At 32.0% G+C, this 20,902-nt stretch overlaps 1 protein-coding gene across 1 annotated transcript in view; it reads right to left on the reverse strand.

Annotated features, from left to right (window-relative positions):
- Nucleotides 1-5,867: 5,867 nt before the first annotated feature.
- LOC142332048 (O-acyltransferase like protein-like) overlaps nucleotides 5,868-20,902 on the reverse strand; it is a 48,085-nt gene continuing 33,050 nt past the window's right edge. Inside the window, exons 10-12 of the mRNA XM_075378167.1 lie at nucleotides 19,601-19,743; nucleotides 15,516-15,627; nucleotides 5,868-6,318 (exon numbers count right to left, since the gene is read on the reverse strand). Coding sequence (XP_075234282.1) covers nucleotides 6,194-6,318; nucleotides 15,516-15,627; nucleotides 19,601-19,743 — 380 coding nt within the window. The 3' untranslated portion in view covers nucleotides 5,868-6,193. The remainder of the gene's footprint in view (nucleotides 6,319-15,515; nucleotides 15,628-19,600; nucleotides 19,744-20,902) is intronic.

Genomic DNA, 20,902 nt, shown 5'->3' on the forward strand with positions numbered 1-20,902 from the left:
ATCGGGGTTTAACCATTCAAATTTGGAACGATGGAAAAATCGTGTTAATAATAAAACGCGATGCATGATCAATTTTATTGCATTTTCCATTCATAATGCAGACAACAGCAAAGCTGTAATATCGGTAATAATAAACAATAACTAATAATTAACAATGAAACGACAAATTATATCAACTGAAATTATTTTCAAAATTAAAATTAACATCCTCTGCTAATATCAGCTGATATTTGTAAAATGAACAAATCAGCTGGAAATACTTAATTAATTCCATGACTTCCTTACACGCCTATTAAATTACTTTTTTTTTGTCTTCAGTCATTTGACTGGTTTGATGCAGCCCTCCAAGATTCCCTATCTAGTGCTAGTCGTTTCATTTCAGTATACCCTCTACATCCTACATCCCTAACAATTTGTTTTACATATTCCAAACGTGGCCTGCCTACACAATTTTTTTCTTCTACCTGTCCTTCCAATATTAAAGCGACTATTCCAGGATGCCTTAGTATGTGGCCTATAAGTCTGTCTCTTCTTTTAACTATATTTTTCCAAATGCTTCTTTCTTCATCTATTTGCCGCAATACTCATCATTTGTCACTTATTTATCCACCCATCTGATTTTTAACATTCTCCTATAGCACCACATTTCAAAAGCTTCTAATCTTTTCTTCTCAGATACTCCGATCGTCCAAGTTTCACTTCCACATACAGCGACACTCCAAACATACACTTTCAAAAATCTTTTCCTGACATTTAAATTAATTTTTGATGTAAACAAATTATATTTCTTACTGAAGGCTCGTTTAGCTTGTGCTATTCGGCATTTTATATTGCTCCTGCTTCGTCCATCTTTAGTAATTCTACTTCCCAAATAACAAAATTTTTCTACCTCCATAATCTTTTCTCCTCCTATTTTCACATTTAGCGGTTCATCTTTGTTATTTCTACTACATTTCATTACTTTTGTTTTTTTCTTGTTTATTTTCATGCGATAGTTCTTGCGTAGGACTTCATCTATGCCGTTCACTGTTTCTTCTAAATCCTTTTTACTCTCGGCTAGAATTACTATATCGTCAGAAAATCGTAGCATCTTTATCTTTTCACCTTGTACTGTTACTTCGGATCTAAATTGTTCTTTAACATCATTAACTGCTAGTTCCATGTAAAGATTAAAAAGTGATTATTAAATTACATATACACATTTTTTTTTAAATGAAAAGTACATCAAACTTTATTTTATTAATAATTTTTTATTTTATTGTTTTTATTGAATTGTCTACATCAATCGTGTTACGTGATGACGAATTGCGATCTTTAGGTCCTCCAATGTACGCGGTTTATTGCCGTACACACGCGATTTCAGAAACCCCCACAGAAAAAAATCACAACTACTCAAGTCGGGGGCCCGAGGGGGCCAAGGATTGTCACCGAATTTGGAAACGATCCGTCCCGGAAACAAGTTACGGAGAACAGCCATCGTTGCCCTCGCTGTGTGCGCTGTAGCTCCATCCTGATTGAATAATACATTTTGAAAATCGATTCCCCGGTTTCGTAACTCAGGGATGAAAAACGTATTCAACATCGCAATGTAACGATCAGCTGTTACGGTTACGGCAGCGTCATTTTCTTAAAAAAAATATGGTCCAATAACACCGACCTTTCCTATTGCACACCAGACAGTCGTCACTTTTGGGCTATGAAGTGGTCTCTCGTGAAGCCGATGTGGGTTTCTTTCTGCCCGATACCGGCAATTCTGTTTGTTGACGAAACCATTCAGATGAAAATAGGCTTCCTCACTCATTAACAATAACAAATTTTCATTTTCTTCAAAAACGGTAAGCATTTGTCGACAAAATTGTAATCGCTGCGTGAAATCTTGCTCGTTTAATTGCTGCACGACGGCTATCTTGTAAGGATGGAAATGCAGGTCTGTATGCAGAATTCGTCTTACCGTACTTGTGCTCATTTGAAACGCTGCTGAATGCCTCTGAATAGAGCGGCGTGGGCTTCTGACAATGGCTTCCCTTACTCGTTCGATGTTCTCCGGAGTGCTAGCAGTTCGTCGGGGACCCGGTGGTTTTTTCTTCAATATTGAACCGCTTGTTCGAAGGTTGTTTACCCGTCGCAATATTGTGTTACGAGAAGGGACACGTGCATTACGATGGATATTAAACTGACGGCGGAAATCTCGCTGAACAGCAGTTACGGATTCGTCACTTCGCACAAAACTGTCATACGCGTTCAGGCGTTGGTCTAGCGTCCACAGCTCCATCTCAACGACTAAAATGTAAATGCTATGAACAAAGGAAACTTCAGACACCAGCCACGTGCCTCTCCCTCCACGAACGCCCGAGTACAACCCACTTCCAAAACATCCGGTTCCCGTGAATAACCCTTTATAACTCACAAATTAGGTTTTTCAGCTCTGCTTGTGTGATGAGATAAGGTTCAGTATTTGATTCTGCTAGAACGTTAATAAATATCTACTGAAGCTGAGGATTCATTGATTGAGCCTTCTAGGCAATCAGAAATTTCTTTCCAAGAAGTTGGAGCCATTGGAATTGGTAAATCAACAACATGACGTACTGGTCTCATAGCTGAACAAACATTTTGGTATGCAATACTAATTTATTGTTTGAATTGAAACCAGTAACATTTGTTAAGCAAAAATAGCAATTATCATAATGGTTAGTAGGATCTCGCCAAATCATAGATATGCCAAAAGACAAATGCTCTTTTTTCCTATTAACCACTGGGTTAATTTAACGTAGCACATGATGCATCATGCTACATGAGGAGCTCAGGATGAAACACATACAACCCAGGAGATGAAACACATACACAACTTAACAAATCTTTGATGTTCAATAAAATAATACAAAAAGTTGTTCTGTCATAAAAATCTTTTATTAAATTAATGGCATCACTTATGAAACAATCTTTATAATATGTGTTTGATAAAATCACTCTAACCACTAAAGAAGACAGCAGTCATACCAACAGCTGAACTCATACTAAAGAAAATTTCATCATGTTGAATTACTAATTACTTGACTCACAGACATGCCTATACAAGTCTGACTTAACATGAAACGACAACATTCAACTGTTATGTATCAAATATAGGTCTACAGCATGCATCACAATATAAATCAGATGTGAATAAGCAAACAGATGTACTAACTTATTTGTACTGTGCGTTTCATGAATGATGGAACAAATAAACTTAGGGGGTTGTTATTTAAGAACGTTACGCGATGGGTTGTTTTGGAATAAATATTCATATTTGGTATATAAAATACTATGTAGGGCACCTACTCCCTTTTCAGTTCCAAATTTTATGTTGACCAGTGTAATTTGCCGGCTTTTTTGAAAAATGTACCTTTACAGACTAGACTGCAAATGATTTTCCAGCATGATGGCTCAATGCCACATTTCTCTTTAGTAGCTAGAAATCACTTGAATGCTAATTTCTTAAACTGGACTGGACGTGGTGGACCAATCAATTGGCCACCATGATCACCTGACTTCGCTACTAGATTACCTCATTTGGAACCTTATGAAAACCATATTATACCAACAAAAAGTTAATACTAAAGAAGATTTATTCATTAAAACATGAAATGCTACTGAATTTATACGAAAAGATCGTGAGATGATACGGAAAGTCACCAGAAATATTTTACGCCAGGCAGAGGCTGTGTACATTGTGAAGGAGGGAGTATCAAACAATTACTGTAACTGAGGTATGTTATTCTGTTATTATTTCATGTATTTTATTTTTCTGTTTTGCTATATTAAGAATGATGTTTATTACATACAGAAAGAATAATACGATTTTCTGTCTATTTTTTGCCTGTTTTGTTTTAATAGAATACCGATCTTTATGTTTTTTTATTTAATATTTATTAACCGTATTTACATTAATTTTCCCAAAATTAAATTCTGTACAACTTTTGTTACTAAAATTAACCCTACAACTTTTGTTTTATTTAACAAAACTATTGTACTACAAACTTAAAAAAAACTTGTTTTTCAACACCATATTTTGTGTTTTACAACAGATTCTTAATAGCTCTGGGACTTGTTTTATCCTATTTCCCAGCTTAAATTACATAAGAAACCACCAATTTTACTCATTAATTTGTGTTCCAAAAATTACAGTACAACTTCTTTTTATTAGAAGAGCTAAAATCCATGCAAAATCTTTCGCTAGCCATATCTCTCAAAAACAGTGTTTCCAGACCTATGTTTATACAAAAGTTTTCATTATTTCCACCAGTAGAACATGTCCTGAAAGTTTCTTTCTTTCTTTGTGGGGCCCAATGTATATAAAAACAAAGTTCACTGATTAAAAAAGGATCAGTGCGATTACTAAGCACTGATCCTAGATAGAATGCGTCTATCAAAGTTTGATATCTCATCCTTATTTCGCAGACCATTGAGATGAGATATAATAAAATTAATAGCACAGTCTAATAAAGATAAGATTGCTGTTCGATTTGTAAAAATATTTTAGTCCACACAAAAAAAGTTATGAAGTTTATTGACTTTCTGTGTCACATTCCTATATCTTTTCAGACACATTTGACACGATTTAATAGCATTGTCTATAAGAGATGTGAGTAGTTTATCATAAATATAGAAAATTATATATGTCTGCTTGTTTATATTATTAAGGAATTTACTGAACATTTTGTATTTAGTAAGATTAGATTTATAGGTTTTTACAGGTTGAAACTACCGACCTATTAACAAAGGCAATGTATTTACTAAATTATTTAACAATAGTTTACAATAAAATTATGCCATTTGTTGCTAAAAATATTGTGTCTGAACAGCATGGTTTTCTTGAAAGTATAAATCAACTCAAATAAACCTTACTATGTATAAAACTGAATTTTTAAACAATGGTTACATAATTGATTCACATTACACAGAATTTTATGAAGCATATGACACATTAACACTGATCTATTAGTTAGAAAACTAACAAAAATTGGTTTCAATGGTTTGTTATTATGGTTTAAGTCTTTTCTCACTGACAGAATTCAATATGTTAAAAATCAATAACAATATATCAAAACCAATTAATGTAATCTCTGGCAATGACCAATGTATGCATCTTGGATCACCATTTTTTCTTGTTTTCATTAATGATTTGGCTTCAATAATTAAATATATAAAACTTTCATTATTTGCAGATGATCCCAAACTTTACAAAACTATAATTCTTTTGATATGTTGCTTCAAGTTGATTTAGATGATTTGATAAATTAGTACGAGTAACATGTAATTTTGAAAAATGCTTTCATATCTCTTTTCAAAAAACCAATTATATTAAATACAATTACACATTTACTAACAACCCTATACCAAAAAAAATGTGCCCCTATGTTAAAGTTCAAGGTATCTTTATTGACAATAAATTAAAATTTCAGTATCTTATCAATTACATAGTTCTAAAACTATAAAAAATTTCCATCTGGTTTTTTGGGTTCTTTAGATGTCAAAACATGAAGATCTGGTGAAAAACATATATGCCCAAATTGGACAGATTACAATACTTTCTCTTCTACAGCTAGAACGCTAGACAGAAAAGTAAAACTAAATTTTAACGAAAAATTTTAAGTCTTCACTTTTCATATATTTACCCAGTTTTAATATATTGCTCAGTTATTTGGAGAGCTACGATTTCAACTCAAATTAAATTAATTTAAAAAAGCCTTGTCATTTTTTTCTCAGATATTCAGAAAATAAATTAGGAATGCCTATGAATTACTATAATCACAATTATTATTATATTTCAAAACTATTAAAAATTCAGACTTTAAGTTTGGTGATGAAAAAGTAAATTTAGACTCATCTGAATTACTTAAACATTTTATTTCTAAATTCCAAATATAAATCTAAGAAATAATAAATAATTACTATTTTTATGTACAAATCAGTTCACATGGATCTCTTCTACTTCATATTTATCTAACTTATCAAATAATAATAATACAAACTGGTTTAATTTATATAATTCTTTGTTACATACTATCAAAATCAATTCTAAGATGTTATTATTATATGTAAATTTATAACATAATTACAGTTTTTTATAATAAGTATTAACTTATAGCATCATCTCTTTTGTATTCATAGGATATTATCGCATTTATTTGAAATAAAAAAATCTTCTCTTTTATCAACCATGAGAACGGATATTTCTTTGTCTGACTGTTACCACTTCCCTTGCAATCTCTTCTTCTCTATTAGCATCATGATACACATTATAATTTATCATTTTGTCACTGTTTCTAGCACATAAACCTGAAATGCAAATATTTCAAATAAAAATTGTAAATGGTAATATACAATTCTTTTATAATTATAAAAGAAAAAAATAATTATAAAACATCTTTATAGTTATTATAGACAGTGTAGTACATACTCATTGCAATACATACAGATTAATAAAACATACTAATTTCTAACTAGCGAGTATCATACCATGAGGAGTGCCAGTAATGTTCAAGTTCTACTAGCAAAACTGCTGCCTTCAGTGATGTGAAGTAAGTTTGCTGTATAACTTAGTTTAAAGAAACCAAATCGCTAACAATTTAATTCAATATGATTATTTTTTTGGCAGACCTACTACTTACACTTGAAACAGGGTCTTTTTGAGACACGTTCTGTTCAACAGATTATGAAATATCAACAGATTACCCACATGTTTCTGATGCTGCTGTAAAACAGTTTAAAGAGAAATTTCCACGTAACAAATCAATATAAATATGCTAAGATTCCCTATCTAGTTCCAGTCATTTCATTTCGGTATACCCCTACATCCTACATACCTAACAATTTGTTTAACATATTCCAAGCATTGCCTGCCTGTACAATTTTTCCACCTGCAGTTTCCAAGATTCCTATCTAGTGCCAGTCATTTCATTTCGGTATACCCCCACATCCTACATTCCTAACAATTTGTTTAACATATTCCAAACATTGCCTGCCAGCATAATTTTTCCATCTACCTGTACCTCCAATATCAAAAAGACTACTCCAGAATGCCTTAAGATGTGACTTATAAGTCTGTCTCTTTTTTTAGCTATACTTTTCCAAATGCTTCTTTCTTCATCAATTTGGCACAATACCTCTTCATTTGTCACTTTAACCACCCACCTGATTTTTAACATTTTCCTACAGTACCACATTTCAAAAGCCTAAAATCTTTTCTTCTCGGTATACTGATCGTCCAAGTTTCAATACCACATAAAGCTACGCTCCAAACATTTACTTTCAAAAATGATTTCCTCATGTTTAAATTAAATTTTAATGTAAGCAAATTATATTTCTGACTGAAAGCTCGTTTCACCTGTGCTATTCATCATTACATATTGCTCCTGCTTCGTCCATCTTTAGTAATTCTACTTCCCAAATAACAAAATTCTTCTACCACTGTAATATTTTCTCGTCCAACTTTTATATTCAGTGGTCCATCTACTTTATTTCTACTACATTTCATTACTTTCAATTTTGTTCTTGTTTATTTTCATGTGGTAGTTCTTGCATAGGGCTTTATCCATTCATTGTTTCATCTAAATCTTTTTTACTCTTGGCTAGAATTACTATATCATCAACAAATCATAGCATCTTTATCTTTAACATCATTAACTTCTACTTTTATTAAAAATAAAAAAATTACAAGGGTAGGGAACATCCCTGTCTGACTACCTTTTTTATTACTGACTCTTTCTTATCCTCTTTGATCATTACTGTTGCAGTTTGGTTCCTATAAATAGTGAATGTTGGAGATTGTTCTTCTGTCTCTATACTAGAACCTCAAATTTTTTAAAATGCTGAACATTTTATTTTCTAAGTCTATAAATTCCATTATGTTGGTTTGTTTTCTCTAAATCTTCTTTCTACTATTAAGCTGGGTGCTAAAACTGCTTCCCTTGTTCCTATACTTTTCCTGAAACCAAATCAGTCTTCTCCTATCACTTCTTCCACTGTCCTCTCAACTTTTCTGTACAGAATTATATTTAAGATTTTTGATGCACGAGTAGTTGAAGCTAATTGTTCTGTATTCTTCAAATTATTTGCTTGTGCTTTCTTTGGTATCATAACAATTAACACTGTTTTTGAAGTCTGACGGCACTTCCTGATTTTGTAAATATTACACACCAGTTTGTATACTCTATCTATCGCTTCCTCAGCTGCACTGTGCAATAATTCTGCAGGTATCCCGTCTATACCAAGAGCCTTTCTGCCATTCAAATATTTTAATGCTCTATTAAATTCAGATCTCTGTATTGTATCTCCCTTTTTATTCTTTTTGACTTTCTCTTCTTCCTCTATAACAGTAGTTATAGGTTAGGTTAGGTTAGGTTAGGTTAGTAATTCTAATAATAAAAACAAATCTCCAAAACCGTAAAGAAACAGAGAAATTCTGGGATCTACTTAACCAGACTGTAAATAACATCTCCAAAAATCATATTACAGAGACTTCAATGCTCAACTAGGTAGATAAAAAAGGTACTGTGACATCAGAAAATGGCCCACCCAAAAGAAAACAAATGATAACAGACAGACACTCATGAATCTCTGTAGAAACCACAGCCTACTTACAAAACCCACATATTTCAAGAGGAAACCTAAAAAATTCCAAACCTGGAAACAACCTGACTATACTAAAGGAGAATGGAACTAGATCATGTTTTCATGGACAAAGAAATCTAGAACATAAAAGTTCTCAGAGGAGTAGATACCAACTCTGATCACTACATAGTTAAAATTAAAATTAAATCACTCCTCTTAGGAAGCAACAAAAACAAGCCCCTAAAATTAAAAGAAAAGATCAACAAATCAAGAGTGAAAATTACCAAAAAACAATTGAAAAAATAACAATCAGTAATCAAAGAGCTAGTCAGCAATCCTAAACAAATTGCAGAAGAATTGGCCCCAATAAAACCCCGTAAAAAGCATCAATGGTGAAACAGCAAATGCAATGAAATTGAGAAGAGACATCAAGCATGACTACTACACCAATCCCAAAAATCAAAAACATCCTTCTCCAAAATCTAGTAAAACAAAGAAAAGGAACCAGCCGAAACCTAAGAAAAATATGAAGGCACATTGAAATCAATAGAAGAAGAATCCAAGAAAATGGTCAAGACTACCACAAAACCTAAAATAACCTACAAAAATACAAATACCCAACCCTACTAATGAAGGAAGAAAACCATAATATGGCCTATATCAATCAATGCAGAAATCCTAATTAAATATTTCAACAAACTCCTAAACTTTTGACACCAGCATCCCCAATAACAACACCACCAGAAAACATCAACCCAACCACAATAAAAGAAGTCTTAACAACTACAGGGGAATCTTACTCCTAGAGACAACATACAAAATTCTTTCTAGAATTTTAAACCGATCCTGTCAGAGATGATTCTTGAAAGAACTAGGAGAATACCTGGGAGGTTTCTAGACCCTGGTTCCAGATCAGATTGAGTTTCAAGCAAATGATGGATTACAACAAAAAAAGAAGCAGACATGATGATAACAAATGCAGGCTTCAAGAAAGCATAAATTGCATCTACAGGGAATCCCTACTAAAAATTCTAACACCTCAGACTACATCCCAAATTAATAAACATGATAAAAACCAACCCTTACAAACACTAAGGCAAAAGTGAAATTCAGAGGCCAACTCTCGGAACAGTTTGAGATCAAATCAGGACTGCACCAAGGCAATGGACTCTCACTGCTACTATTCAACTATGCTCTGGAAATTATAATGAGGGAATGATTCAAAAAATGCCCCCAAAAATAAAAATAGGCCAAAATATCAAAACAAACTGCCTTGGTTTCGCTGATGACTTGGCAATGCTAGCAAATGACATCGACAAAGCTAAAACGCATTTAGATCAATTTAAACAATTTAAAACGCATGAAGATCAGAATGTATGAAAAAGTACTGAGAAGATCACAAGACCTGAACAGTCCCTTCAAAGAAATTTGGATAATGGATGAATAAAGTGATCCTATGCAGTTATAGAAAATGAAAAAAAAAATCTTAGAAAAACATCTTTAGAAATGAGTCAGCAATTAATTTCCACGGTTAAAATAATTACCCAAAACAGCGGAAACTAAGCAAACATCCACATGAATCTTAGGAGCAAGAATACGATAGCCCACAAACGAATGTCTTTTGTGTTCTTGATAAATTTAAAGTATGTGGGCTATAATACTGGGTGAGCAACTTAAAACTGAACTGTTACAGACTAAACACAGTTGTGACAATTAACATTCAATTCTTGAAATAAAAATATGGAAATTTAAATTAAATTACACTCTGAACTTACTTAAGCAAAAGTTTACATATTTTTACAATAAATATTAGAAGCGAGTGCCCTTTGCAATAATGCACTTTTCAAATTATAATATGTGGTCATCTAACACAAAACATTGTTGTCAATGCTGTTGATTTCTTATTGAATGTTCACCTTCAGTTCAACAAAAGTACAGGGATTTGATTCATACACAGTATCCTTTAAATAGCCCTTAAGGGAAAATCACAACTACACAAATCCGGGGAACATTGAGGCAACTATCCTCAACTGACAGTTTGTTCTTATATAAAAGACTCATGAATGCATGCTTCTGTCTTTTTTGAGGAAGCTGTATTCTTTTTCGTGATTTCTTAATGTAGTATATAATTGTATGGTACATTTCTGCATTAACAATCTGATCAAAAACAATCTGGTATGTGCCACCACATACCAGAAACAGCGTACCATATACACTATTATGTAGATTTAGCACTCCTAGTGGCTAAATAATGCACTGAATGATAAATAAAATATTAAATGAGCATCCCAACCCTGTAGGGGGGAGACATCCACCTTGTGACGTTACCAGTTGCCACACCACCCCCTCCGTTCCAAGCCCTCAGGGGCTTTACCAGAGGTCGTCTTTAGACCCCTTAACTGATTACATTTCACAGTCATCAGCCACGCCTTGGTCGGGATGCCACCAATGTAAATGCATCAGCAGACATTTGCATCAGTAAAATACAAATCAAATTTCGCCTTCACGTAGACCTCAAAAGAACATCTTCACATCCAACCTGACATGATTCCCTCAAACTAACTGATTGAAACCGCAGAAGCACGAACCCCGCGCCTAATAAAGATTTGACAACACTGTTCGTAACTGTGAATGCCTCAGAAAACGAACTAGTTTAAAGTTAAATTGGTGCTACCCTCATACCAATCAAAGTTATGTTTTACGCAACATAGAAATTCAGACCTACACCCAATTAAGTCGACCTATTTAGGTCACCTAATAAGGAGTACACAACCTCATTCCGGTCCGTGCAGGAACCGGGGACAAACCTTGCACCCCCCTTGGTCCCATCATTGTGTCTTGCATGGCATTACCAAGTCATGGTCACGATCACAACCACCAACAGCGGAGGGAAGCCACACCCCTGGTCGCACGGGTTAACATACTCTGGTGGCGCAGCCACTCCTACCAGTGGAAGCTCCAAACTGAATCACAAACAATACCAATATAACTGTAGCATGATGCCAATGCGCCTACCTCCAACCAATCCAATGCCTAAGCCGGAACCCTAGCCACCCAGAATCCTACCTCGATTTAACTCCCTCTGCAGATCTACACACTGCAAGGGTGCGAAGAAACCAGCCACTATAGACCACTCCTCGCGGATCATCCAGTTAATACGGAGAGCCAGAAAGGAATGTATTCTCTTAAGTTCCCATACAGTTCGTGAACGTTCGACCTCGTATCAGGGACAGACATAGAGGAAGTGATCCACTGTATCACCAGTCCCACAATCCAGGCATTGATTTGAATCCACCAAACGAAACCTAGTCAAACTCGCCCAAAGGCACCATGCCCGGAGAGAAACTGTGTGATATACTGATTTGGGGAGGCCCATCCAATTGCACCTAAATCAGACACTATGGAAAATATACCATGCGTGTAGCGACCTATGGGGGATTTGTCCCATCTGACCTGCCAAGATGCACGCAAGGTCCCGGTCTTCAATGAGCAAAACAAATATTTATGGAATTGACTGTTATAACTATACAACAGTTAAGCATTAAAAGGCAAATGAGACACATTCAATGCAACACAGGGCAATTTAAATTTACAAATTATGATATTTACTTGACCATTATACGAAGACTGTTTATATTAGATTAAGACTAATAATTAACCTTCTACAAAGTAAATTTTTTGAATATTAAGTTACCAAATATAAAGCCAACAAAGAATTAACGAAATTGATTATGAATAGTATTTTATTTAATATAGTTTATTTTTTGTTAAATATTATTAACTAATTTACTTCTTAGATATGTATTTTATTTTGTCAAAACATCTAATCTTAATTATTATTGAAATTGCAATTCACTGCTATAATTTTGTTATGCTAATGTACTAAGAATAGCTTATTTCAATGTTTCTCTTTTTATTGTATCGACTTACAGGTCTGATCTAATACTATAGCTAAATGAATACTCTCACTGCAGGATGTAGGTCTTATATATTTTGCTGGTGAAGCAAAAATAGTCTACAATTTGTTAAATAAAAGTTATTAAAAAAAAATTTAATTTGTTAATTAAAGCGATTTAACAAAATTGTATTTATTTCAAAAAATGTATAAAGTTTGTATTGTGTTTTATATTTTACGGTTGGAATAAATAAAAAAGTTCAAGTCTGCCTGTTTTTTATTGATTTTGGTCAACAAAAGGATTTTTAAAAATGAAATAAACAATCACTAAAACAAACGCCCTTTGCTATAGTGCAAAATAGAATGCAATTAAAACAAAAATAAATTGCAATTTTAGCAATTATTTTGAGGGACATTAATTTTAATTACATATGTAGTATACAGATAACTTAAAAGAAAAATTACATATTAGTTAGTGACAAAAATTATTCTATAATAAAATTTTCCATTATGAAGTTCATATTTTGGGAAAATTTTGATAAATCAAATGACAGACTGAAGTTTAATCTTTTTTCTATATTTCATTATGCTAGAAACATATAACTATCTCTGTAAAAAGCCTGGCATGGCTATGAAGGAGAATCACATCTCTGTTTGGCTGACAGTGTGTTTTGTTCTATATACTATTTTTACTTTAAGCTGGCAGCATTCACTATATGACATTCATGGAGAAATCAATGAGCGCTATGCATATTTCAGTACCAAATTGTCTGCCCTGTGCCAATAGGAGCTAAAATAAAAATGTGAGCACGTACAATAAACAAACCAACTAACCACCCTTTTTTACGGCATTAGCTAACTGTCATATTGCTTTATTAACCAGTTTGTAGGTGGGATTCTGATCAGCTGGTCTAGTGAAAGTAAACAATTAATACCAAAGCTATAGGCTTGCTGATCTTATTATTTGGCAAGGTCTTTCAATATTAAAAAGTTAAAAATGCTTTTTATCAATAGTATGCACATGATTTTGATGTCATCTCTATTCTTAGAAATGCATTGCATCACTCTCCACAGTTTGGATGCAATATTAATTTATACTATATTATAAAAATTATATGGAGGAAATGAATTAGAAAATGGTGTTATAGAGGAAGAAGAGGAAGTTGAGGAGGATGAAATGGGAGAAACAATACTGAGATCTGAATTTAACAGAGCATTAAAAGATTTAAATGGCAGAAAGGCTCCTGGAATAGACGGAATACCTATAGAATTACTGCGCAGTGCAGGTGAGGAAGCGATTGATAGATTATACAAACTGGTGTGTAATATTTATGAAAAAGGGGAATTTCAGTCAGACTTCAAAAAAAGTGTTATAGTAATAATACCAAAGAAAGCAGCGGCAGATAAATGTGAAGAATACAGAACAATTAGTTTAACTAGTCATGCATCAAAAATATTAACTAGAATTCTATACAGAAGAATTGGGAGAAGAGTGGAGGAAGTGTTAGGAGAAGACCAATTTGGTTTCAGGAAAATTATAGGGACAAGGGAAGCAATTTTAGGCCTCAGATTAATAGTAGAAGGAAGATTAAAGAAAAACAAACCAACATACTTGGCGTTTATAGACCTAGAAAAGGCATTCGATAACGTGGACTGGAATAAAATGTTCAGCATTTTTTAAAAATTAGGGTTCAAATACAGAGATAGAAGAACAATTGCTAACATGTACATGAACCAAACAGCAACAGTAACAATTGAAGAACATAAGAAAGAAGCCGTAATAAGAAAGGGAGTCCGAAAAGGGTGTTCCCTGTCTCCGTTACTTTTTAATCTTTACATGGAACTAGCAGTTAATGATGTTAAAGAACAATTTAGATTCGGAGTAACAGTACAAGGTGAAAAGATAAAGATGATACGATTTGCTGATGATATAGTAATTCTAGCCGAGAGTAAAAAGGATTTAGAAGAAACAATGAATGGCATAGATGAAGTCCTACGCAAGAATTATCGCATGAAAATAAACAAGAACAAAACAAAAGTAATGAAATGTAGTAGAAATAACAAAGATGGACCACTGAATGTGAAAATAGGAGGAGAAAAGATTATGGAAGTAGAAGAATTTTGTTATTTGGGAAGTAGAATTACTAAAGATGGATGAAGCAGGAGCGATATAAAATGCCGAATAGCACAAGCTAAACGAGCCTTCAGTCAGAAATATAATTTGTTTACATCAAAAATTAATTTAAATGTCAGGAAAAGATTTTTGAAAGTGTATGTTTGGAGTGTGCTTTATATGGAAGTGAAACTTGCGGTGCTATAGGAGAATGTTAAAAATCAGATGGGTGGATAAAGTGACAAATGAAGAGGTATTGCGGCAAATAGATGAAGAAAGAAGCATTTGGAAAAATATAGTTAAAAGAAGAGACAGACTTATAGGCCACATACTAAGGCATCCTGGAATAGTCGCTTTAATATTGGAAGGACAGGTAGAAGGGAAAAATTGTGTAGGCAGGCCACGTTTGGAATATGTAAAACAAATTGTTAGGGATGTAGGATGTAGAGGGTATACTTAAATGAAACGACTAGCACTATATAGGGAATCTTGGAGAGCTGCATCAAACCAGTCAAATGACTGAAGACAAAAAAAAAATATAAAAATTAAACACACACACACACACTTACTCAAAACAGCGTTATATGCCATCTAAAATATTAATTTCCTTTTTGAATTTTTTTTCCTTTATAATGTGAATTATGATTTTTAATTTATTTATTAATTTAATAAGATTGTTTTACAGATTAACAAAATTAAATAATAAAAATAAATCATTCTTATACATTTTATAACCTCAAATTTATTCAATCCATTTAATTTGAATTTAACTCAATTAAGAAAATTTAAATTAACAAAAAAAATTACAATTATCAATCATTTTAGATTTAAAAATGATAATTATTTAGTTAACATTTCAAAGTAAATTAAAATAAGGTTACAATAAAAATAAAATTCTATAAGTATTCAACTTACCCTCAACATTTTTCGGCCAAAGAATTTTCTGTACATTTTGAAAAGGTATATCAAACATTAATGTAAGCAAAACTGATACAAATATTATACAGCTTAATTCACCAATATTAAACTGCAAAAAAAGAGATATTTTACTGAATGTAATTAAATCTTGGATTAATTCAACTCGATGAAGTTCTATTCCGGCTAATGTAAATAGAGTTACAGAAAGTAGAATATGATAAGTGATTTCATTTAATTCCAAACAAATGAACATTTATTTTCATACAATAAAAATTACAGCTTTTACTGTCAATATATAAATTGTTTAATATTTCACTTTTTAATTATTTCAAATTTAAATTCATTCATCACAGTTGTTGTACTGTAATGCATGAATCACCCTACAGAGTGTGATACATACATTTCCCTATATAGTGGAGGCTGTATATAATTTACTGTCTCAGAGTGTAAATTAGTTTGTTACTTTAACTGTATATTATCTTATTATTTCTAATGACTGTAAGGCATACAAGAGATCTAAGGTAAAGTAGTAGTAGAGGCAACACAGTTAAAAGAAATTATTTTTTAGTATTCTACCTTTAAATTATCAATAGTTTGAAGATTTAGTTATAAAAAGTTGTTAACTAAGAAACCATCAATAGTGCACATTAATTTGTTCAGTGCGGTGCAAGAAAAAATGCATATTCTCATGCCGTATGTCCGTAAAAAAATTGCATGACCTGTTGCTCCAACACACATCCTTATGAAGACAACATAGCTCAATAGGTCAACCATCATGGTGAACTATCTTTTTTTCAGAGTTTAGCTCCATATCATAATAGTTTATGTAATTTTTTTAATTTTTGTTTGAAGTAAAATCTTTATTAAGGAAATAATAGATTATTAGACTTGTCTTCACTTATTTACTAACTTACTACGTAATAATAGTTAACGTGTACATAAAGATTGATTATAAAATTCAATAAAAAATATTGAAAGTTACATAAATTATTTATTTAAAAACTATTTATAATCAAAATGCTTATTTATAATTAAAGGTCTTAACATAAATTTGAAGTAGTTGTTCAATCTGACCATCATTTTCTTGAATGCAGGACCCAGCATAATGAATCTAAGCTTTTCAAGCCTATCTTATAATATCAGGGGTATTCTTAATAGGTGCTGCAGCTATTATATGGCTTCTTCTTGTGTGCCAATATATGTAGAATAACCAACGATTTTAAAGCAAAGAAAGCAATCATATGACATGAGATTGAGAAATTTTATTAGCAATTTTACAAGCCCCCTATTTTGATCAGTCTATCAATTACCAGATATATTATCTAGAAATAATTTCTAACACTACCAGAGAAGTAAGCAAGGGATCTTTTGTTTATTTGTCTACATAGGTTTTTTCACAGATTGAAGTGATCAAATGAAACAAATGAAAAACGATCAAATACTCATCCTTAAGTAAAAATAGTAACAAAATAAGTGACATAAATTAAAAATAGTGACATAAATTAATAATCGTAATCAATCTTTTTATATAACTGGAACACGTACAGAAGATAAGCTTATTGCAACTTTGTTTATGTGTTGAGTTTCCGTGTGGACAAGTTGTTGATACCAATTTCATTCACTTGATTGACTGTATTAAAACTAAAGAAGATATAATCATATTTTTTTCAAGAACATTGTGTTCTGCATAACCTGTGAAATTGTAATGATATCGTAATTGCATAATCATCAATGATGGAGCTATGCAGAAATACATTGTTGTGAATATAAACAACTATGACACTATCAGAATCATATACGAGGTGCTACCCAAAAGTTCGAGGAATTTGAATTTCATGTCCGAACCATTGCTGGTACAACCTGCTGCCGTTAGATGTGGCAAACAGTACTTTTTGTGAATCAGTGTTCCAACAGTTGTGACGGTGAGAGGCTGCATTGTTGATTTTCGTGTGGTTGTATAACATTGTGTTTTACTGCTACGGCGAAGTTCAAAATGGTAGATTTTAAAGAGCAAAGAACCTGCATCAAATTTTGTTTCATGCTTAAAAAACTGGTGCAGAAACCCATTGCATGCTTGTGGAAGCATTTGGTGACAATGCTATGAGTAAAAGTAAACTTTTTTGTGGAACAAACGATTCAAAGATGGACGAACGACATCCTTCCTGGACGCGTTCAGGAAGACCATCAACAAGCGCAACACTGGAAAACATCATGAAAGTGTGAGAGGCTATTGTTGCAGATCGTAGACAAACAATCCATGATGTTTGTGCAATCGTACAAATGTCATATGGGTCCGTGCAATGCATCTTGTCAGACAATTTGAACATGAGAAGATGCATTGCTGCAAAATTTGTACAGAGACTGTTGAACAGCGACCAGAAACAAAATTGCGTAGCAAATTCTGTAGTGAATTGAAAAAAATTCAGCCAAAAAATTCCCCACCCACCCTATTCATCTGACCTTGCCCGTGTGACTTTTTTCTCTCTCCGAAAATAAAATTTCAATTGAAAGGCCATCGTTTTAACACAATTGAGGAGATTCAGGAAGAAACGAAAAACGTGCTTCGAACACTTACACCTGCAAACTTCCAGGGATGCATGGAATCATGGGAAAAACGCTGGGATCACTGTATCAATGCCCAAGGGGATTACTTTGAAGGAGACAGTGGAAATTATAAGTTATGGTAAGCTATTTTATTTTTATGGTAAAATTCCCCGAACTTTTGGGTAGCACCTCGTGTATATATATATATATGATTATCTTTTGTTTATCTGTCTTCGCAAAAATTGAATTTCATAAAATTCTGCAAAAAGGGACTTGAAATTAATATGTCTACAATAGCAGAATGGAACAATTATATGCATAGAGTGAGCGCTGATTACTTATTGAAAACTTTAATTCAAATCAGTGACCTTGGTACTACAGTAAAGATTGACGAGAGCTTATTTTTATATTAAAAAAAATCATGTTATCCATCAACTTCATCAACAACGGGTTTTTGATGGTTTTTTAGTGAGAATAAAACTAGTTTTTTGGTGTGTGTCAGTAATAAGTCAGCTAAACAACTGTTACCAATTGTCTGGTAATTTATTCTATCTGGCACAATGATAATATTGGAGAGTGAAAGCCTACAATCAGTTGCAAACATAGGTTATAAATACATAAAATAATGTCTCATAAGTACATTTTTCTGAAACGGGAGTGCATATACAGAAAACACATGGAGACTGGCAAAACACTGTGACAAAGTGCAGTGTGGCACAAATCAAATGATGATTCACTCATACTTCTGAGTTTATGTGGCATCACAGGTGTGAGGACAGCAATTTATTTAAAAGAATACTTTATGATATTGTGTCCTACTGGCTTCCCTGTAACATTCACCACATGGTTAATTATGAAAAATTTAAACAATGACAATCTTCTATCGGTTGGAGTAGAAGAAAATTATTTACTAACGAGTCATCAATTTTTCTTCACAATATGGATTTCTTACCAACTGTTATCAACTGGATCTACAACAGCTTCAAACATTCTACTGTTTGGTATCCTTCAATCTGGATATCTTGCATGCTACTCTCAAACACTGTGAAGGTATTATTATTATTATTTTCCGATAAATTAACAGTATATTTGTCAACTTTTCAAGCATACAAAAATCCATGTAGTCTTCCATTATATTTGCAAATAATAGCAGATTACATTATTTTTAACAGAAACACAAAAGTACTCTAAAATTTATTTATATACAATACACAAAACTTACTTCTGTCAACTCATGAAATAAAACATTTCTCAGATAATTTAATTTAGAAATCATTATTTTTACTTTTTGTTATTATTTATTTTACCATTATGAAGAGCACTTTTGTTCTGTTTAAAATTGTAATCTTTTCAACCATGTTTTGATTTATTTTGTTTTGAATAAAGTAAAATTTCTGAAATTTTACTTCTACCAAATTTCTCAAATATACTTTACACAAATATTATTAAAAATCTTTACTTATTTACTATCAATTTAACAGTTAAAAAATAAAACAAAAAAAAAAATAATAATCAATTACAATAAAATTAAAAATTACCATATCAAACGGTGAATAAAATGAGGAAGTCCTTTTTGTGCCAACATTATAAAAAAATATTGGAAACTGCGTTAAGTATACCGCATATGATATTTTTGTAAATATTTTAAAACCTTTCCATGAAAGAAAACTGCCAAACCAACCTATTTAAAATAAAAAATTATATTTAATAGAATGTTATAATTCAGAACTAATTTTTTAATTATGTAAAAATATAAAATATATATTTTAATAATAATACAAATCTTAGTAGTGAATCTAAAATACTTGTATAAATTAAAAAATCAGGGATCAACGTAATACCATTGTTAAACTTAGAAATATTTTGTTGAAAACAAAATAGAAAGAACTAATAACTGTGATCAACAGATATTTTTACATGGTTAATATTTGCTAAGTCTTATGTATTATTGGGTGCTGATTCTGAATATGAAATCAGAATTTCCCTACTGACCTCAAGATTTTTCCAGCAAGTACATGTCCATGAACAATGCAAGAACAATATATTATTTATTTTATTTACTGCGGCAGTTAAATTGCTAAATAAACTATAATTTATTTGAGCTGATAAGTATCCATGAAAGACAAATATTATTATTATTTACACAGGAATTAAAATGATTACAAACTATACACATATGACTCATGTCATATTTTTTTATAAATGTAATTGTCACCAATTAGTCACACACTGTTCAGTGTATATGAATTAAGTTTTGGTGACTCAGGGTTGGATTTAATACTGTAAACAATAAACATTGTATCAAGTTGACAAAAAAAAAATTTCAACTAAATCAGTCAACTGCAAGCACTCACACATGTAACATTTAACAAAATCACAAATCAATTAGTGATTTTATTTTTCTGTGTAAAGTCATTGTATATACTAGATTAATGTATGTATAAAGTCTTAAAGTTTTGTAATATGTGTATATATTGGAGTGAACTTTTAAATAAAAATGCCATGTAGTTGCATTAACCATCCAGATAGTGTCTGCTACATTTGTGGTGAGGCAACATCAAAATCTCAAGAAGTGAAATATATCTCAACAGATAAATAAAATAATATGAACTATATTTTGAATGATATGAAAAAGAAGGTCGAGAGAAAGAATTTACATTAAAAATGTGGGAAGTTTCTCAAATTATTAAGAAAGAATACAGTTATTTCCTTAAAACATGAAATATAGTATTAGCATTGTATTTGTATATGCAACGACTTTATTATAAAGCAATTATGCGACGTGATTGCAATCTTCTTTTAACTGAAAACCAAGCCCACACACCCATTTTAATACTATT

This window comes from Lycorma delicatula, chromosome 11 (genome assembly GCF_047948215.1).
Source record: "Lycorma delicatula isolate Av1 chromosome 11, ASM4794821v1, whole genome shotgun sequence".
Taxonomy (NCBI): domain Eukaryota; kingdom Metazoa; phylum Arthropoda; class Insecta; order Hemiptera; family Fulgoridae; genus Lycorma; species Lycorma delicatula.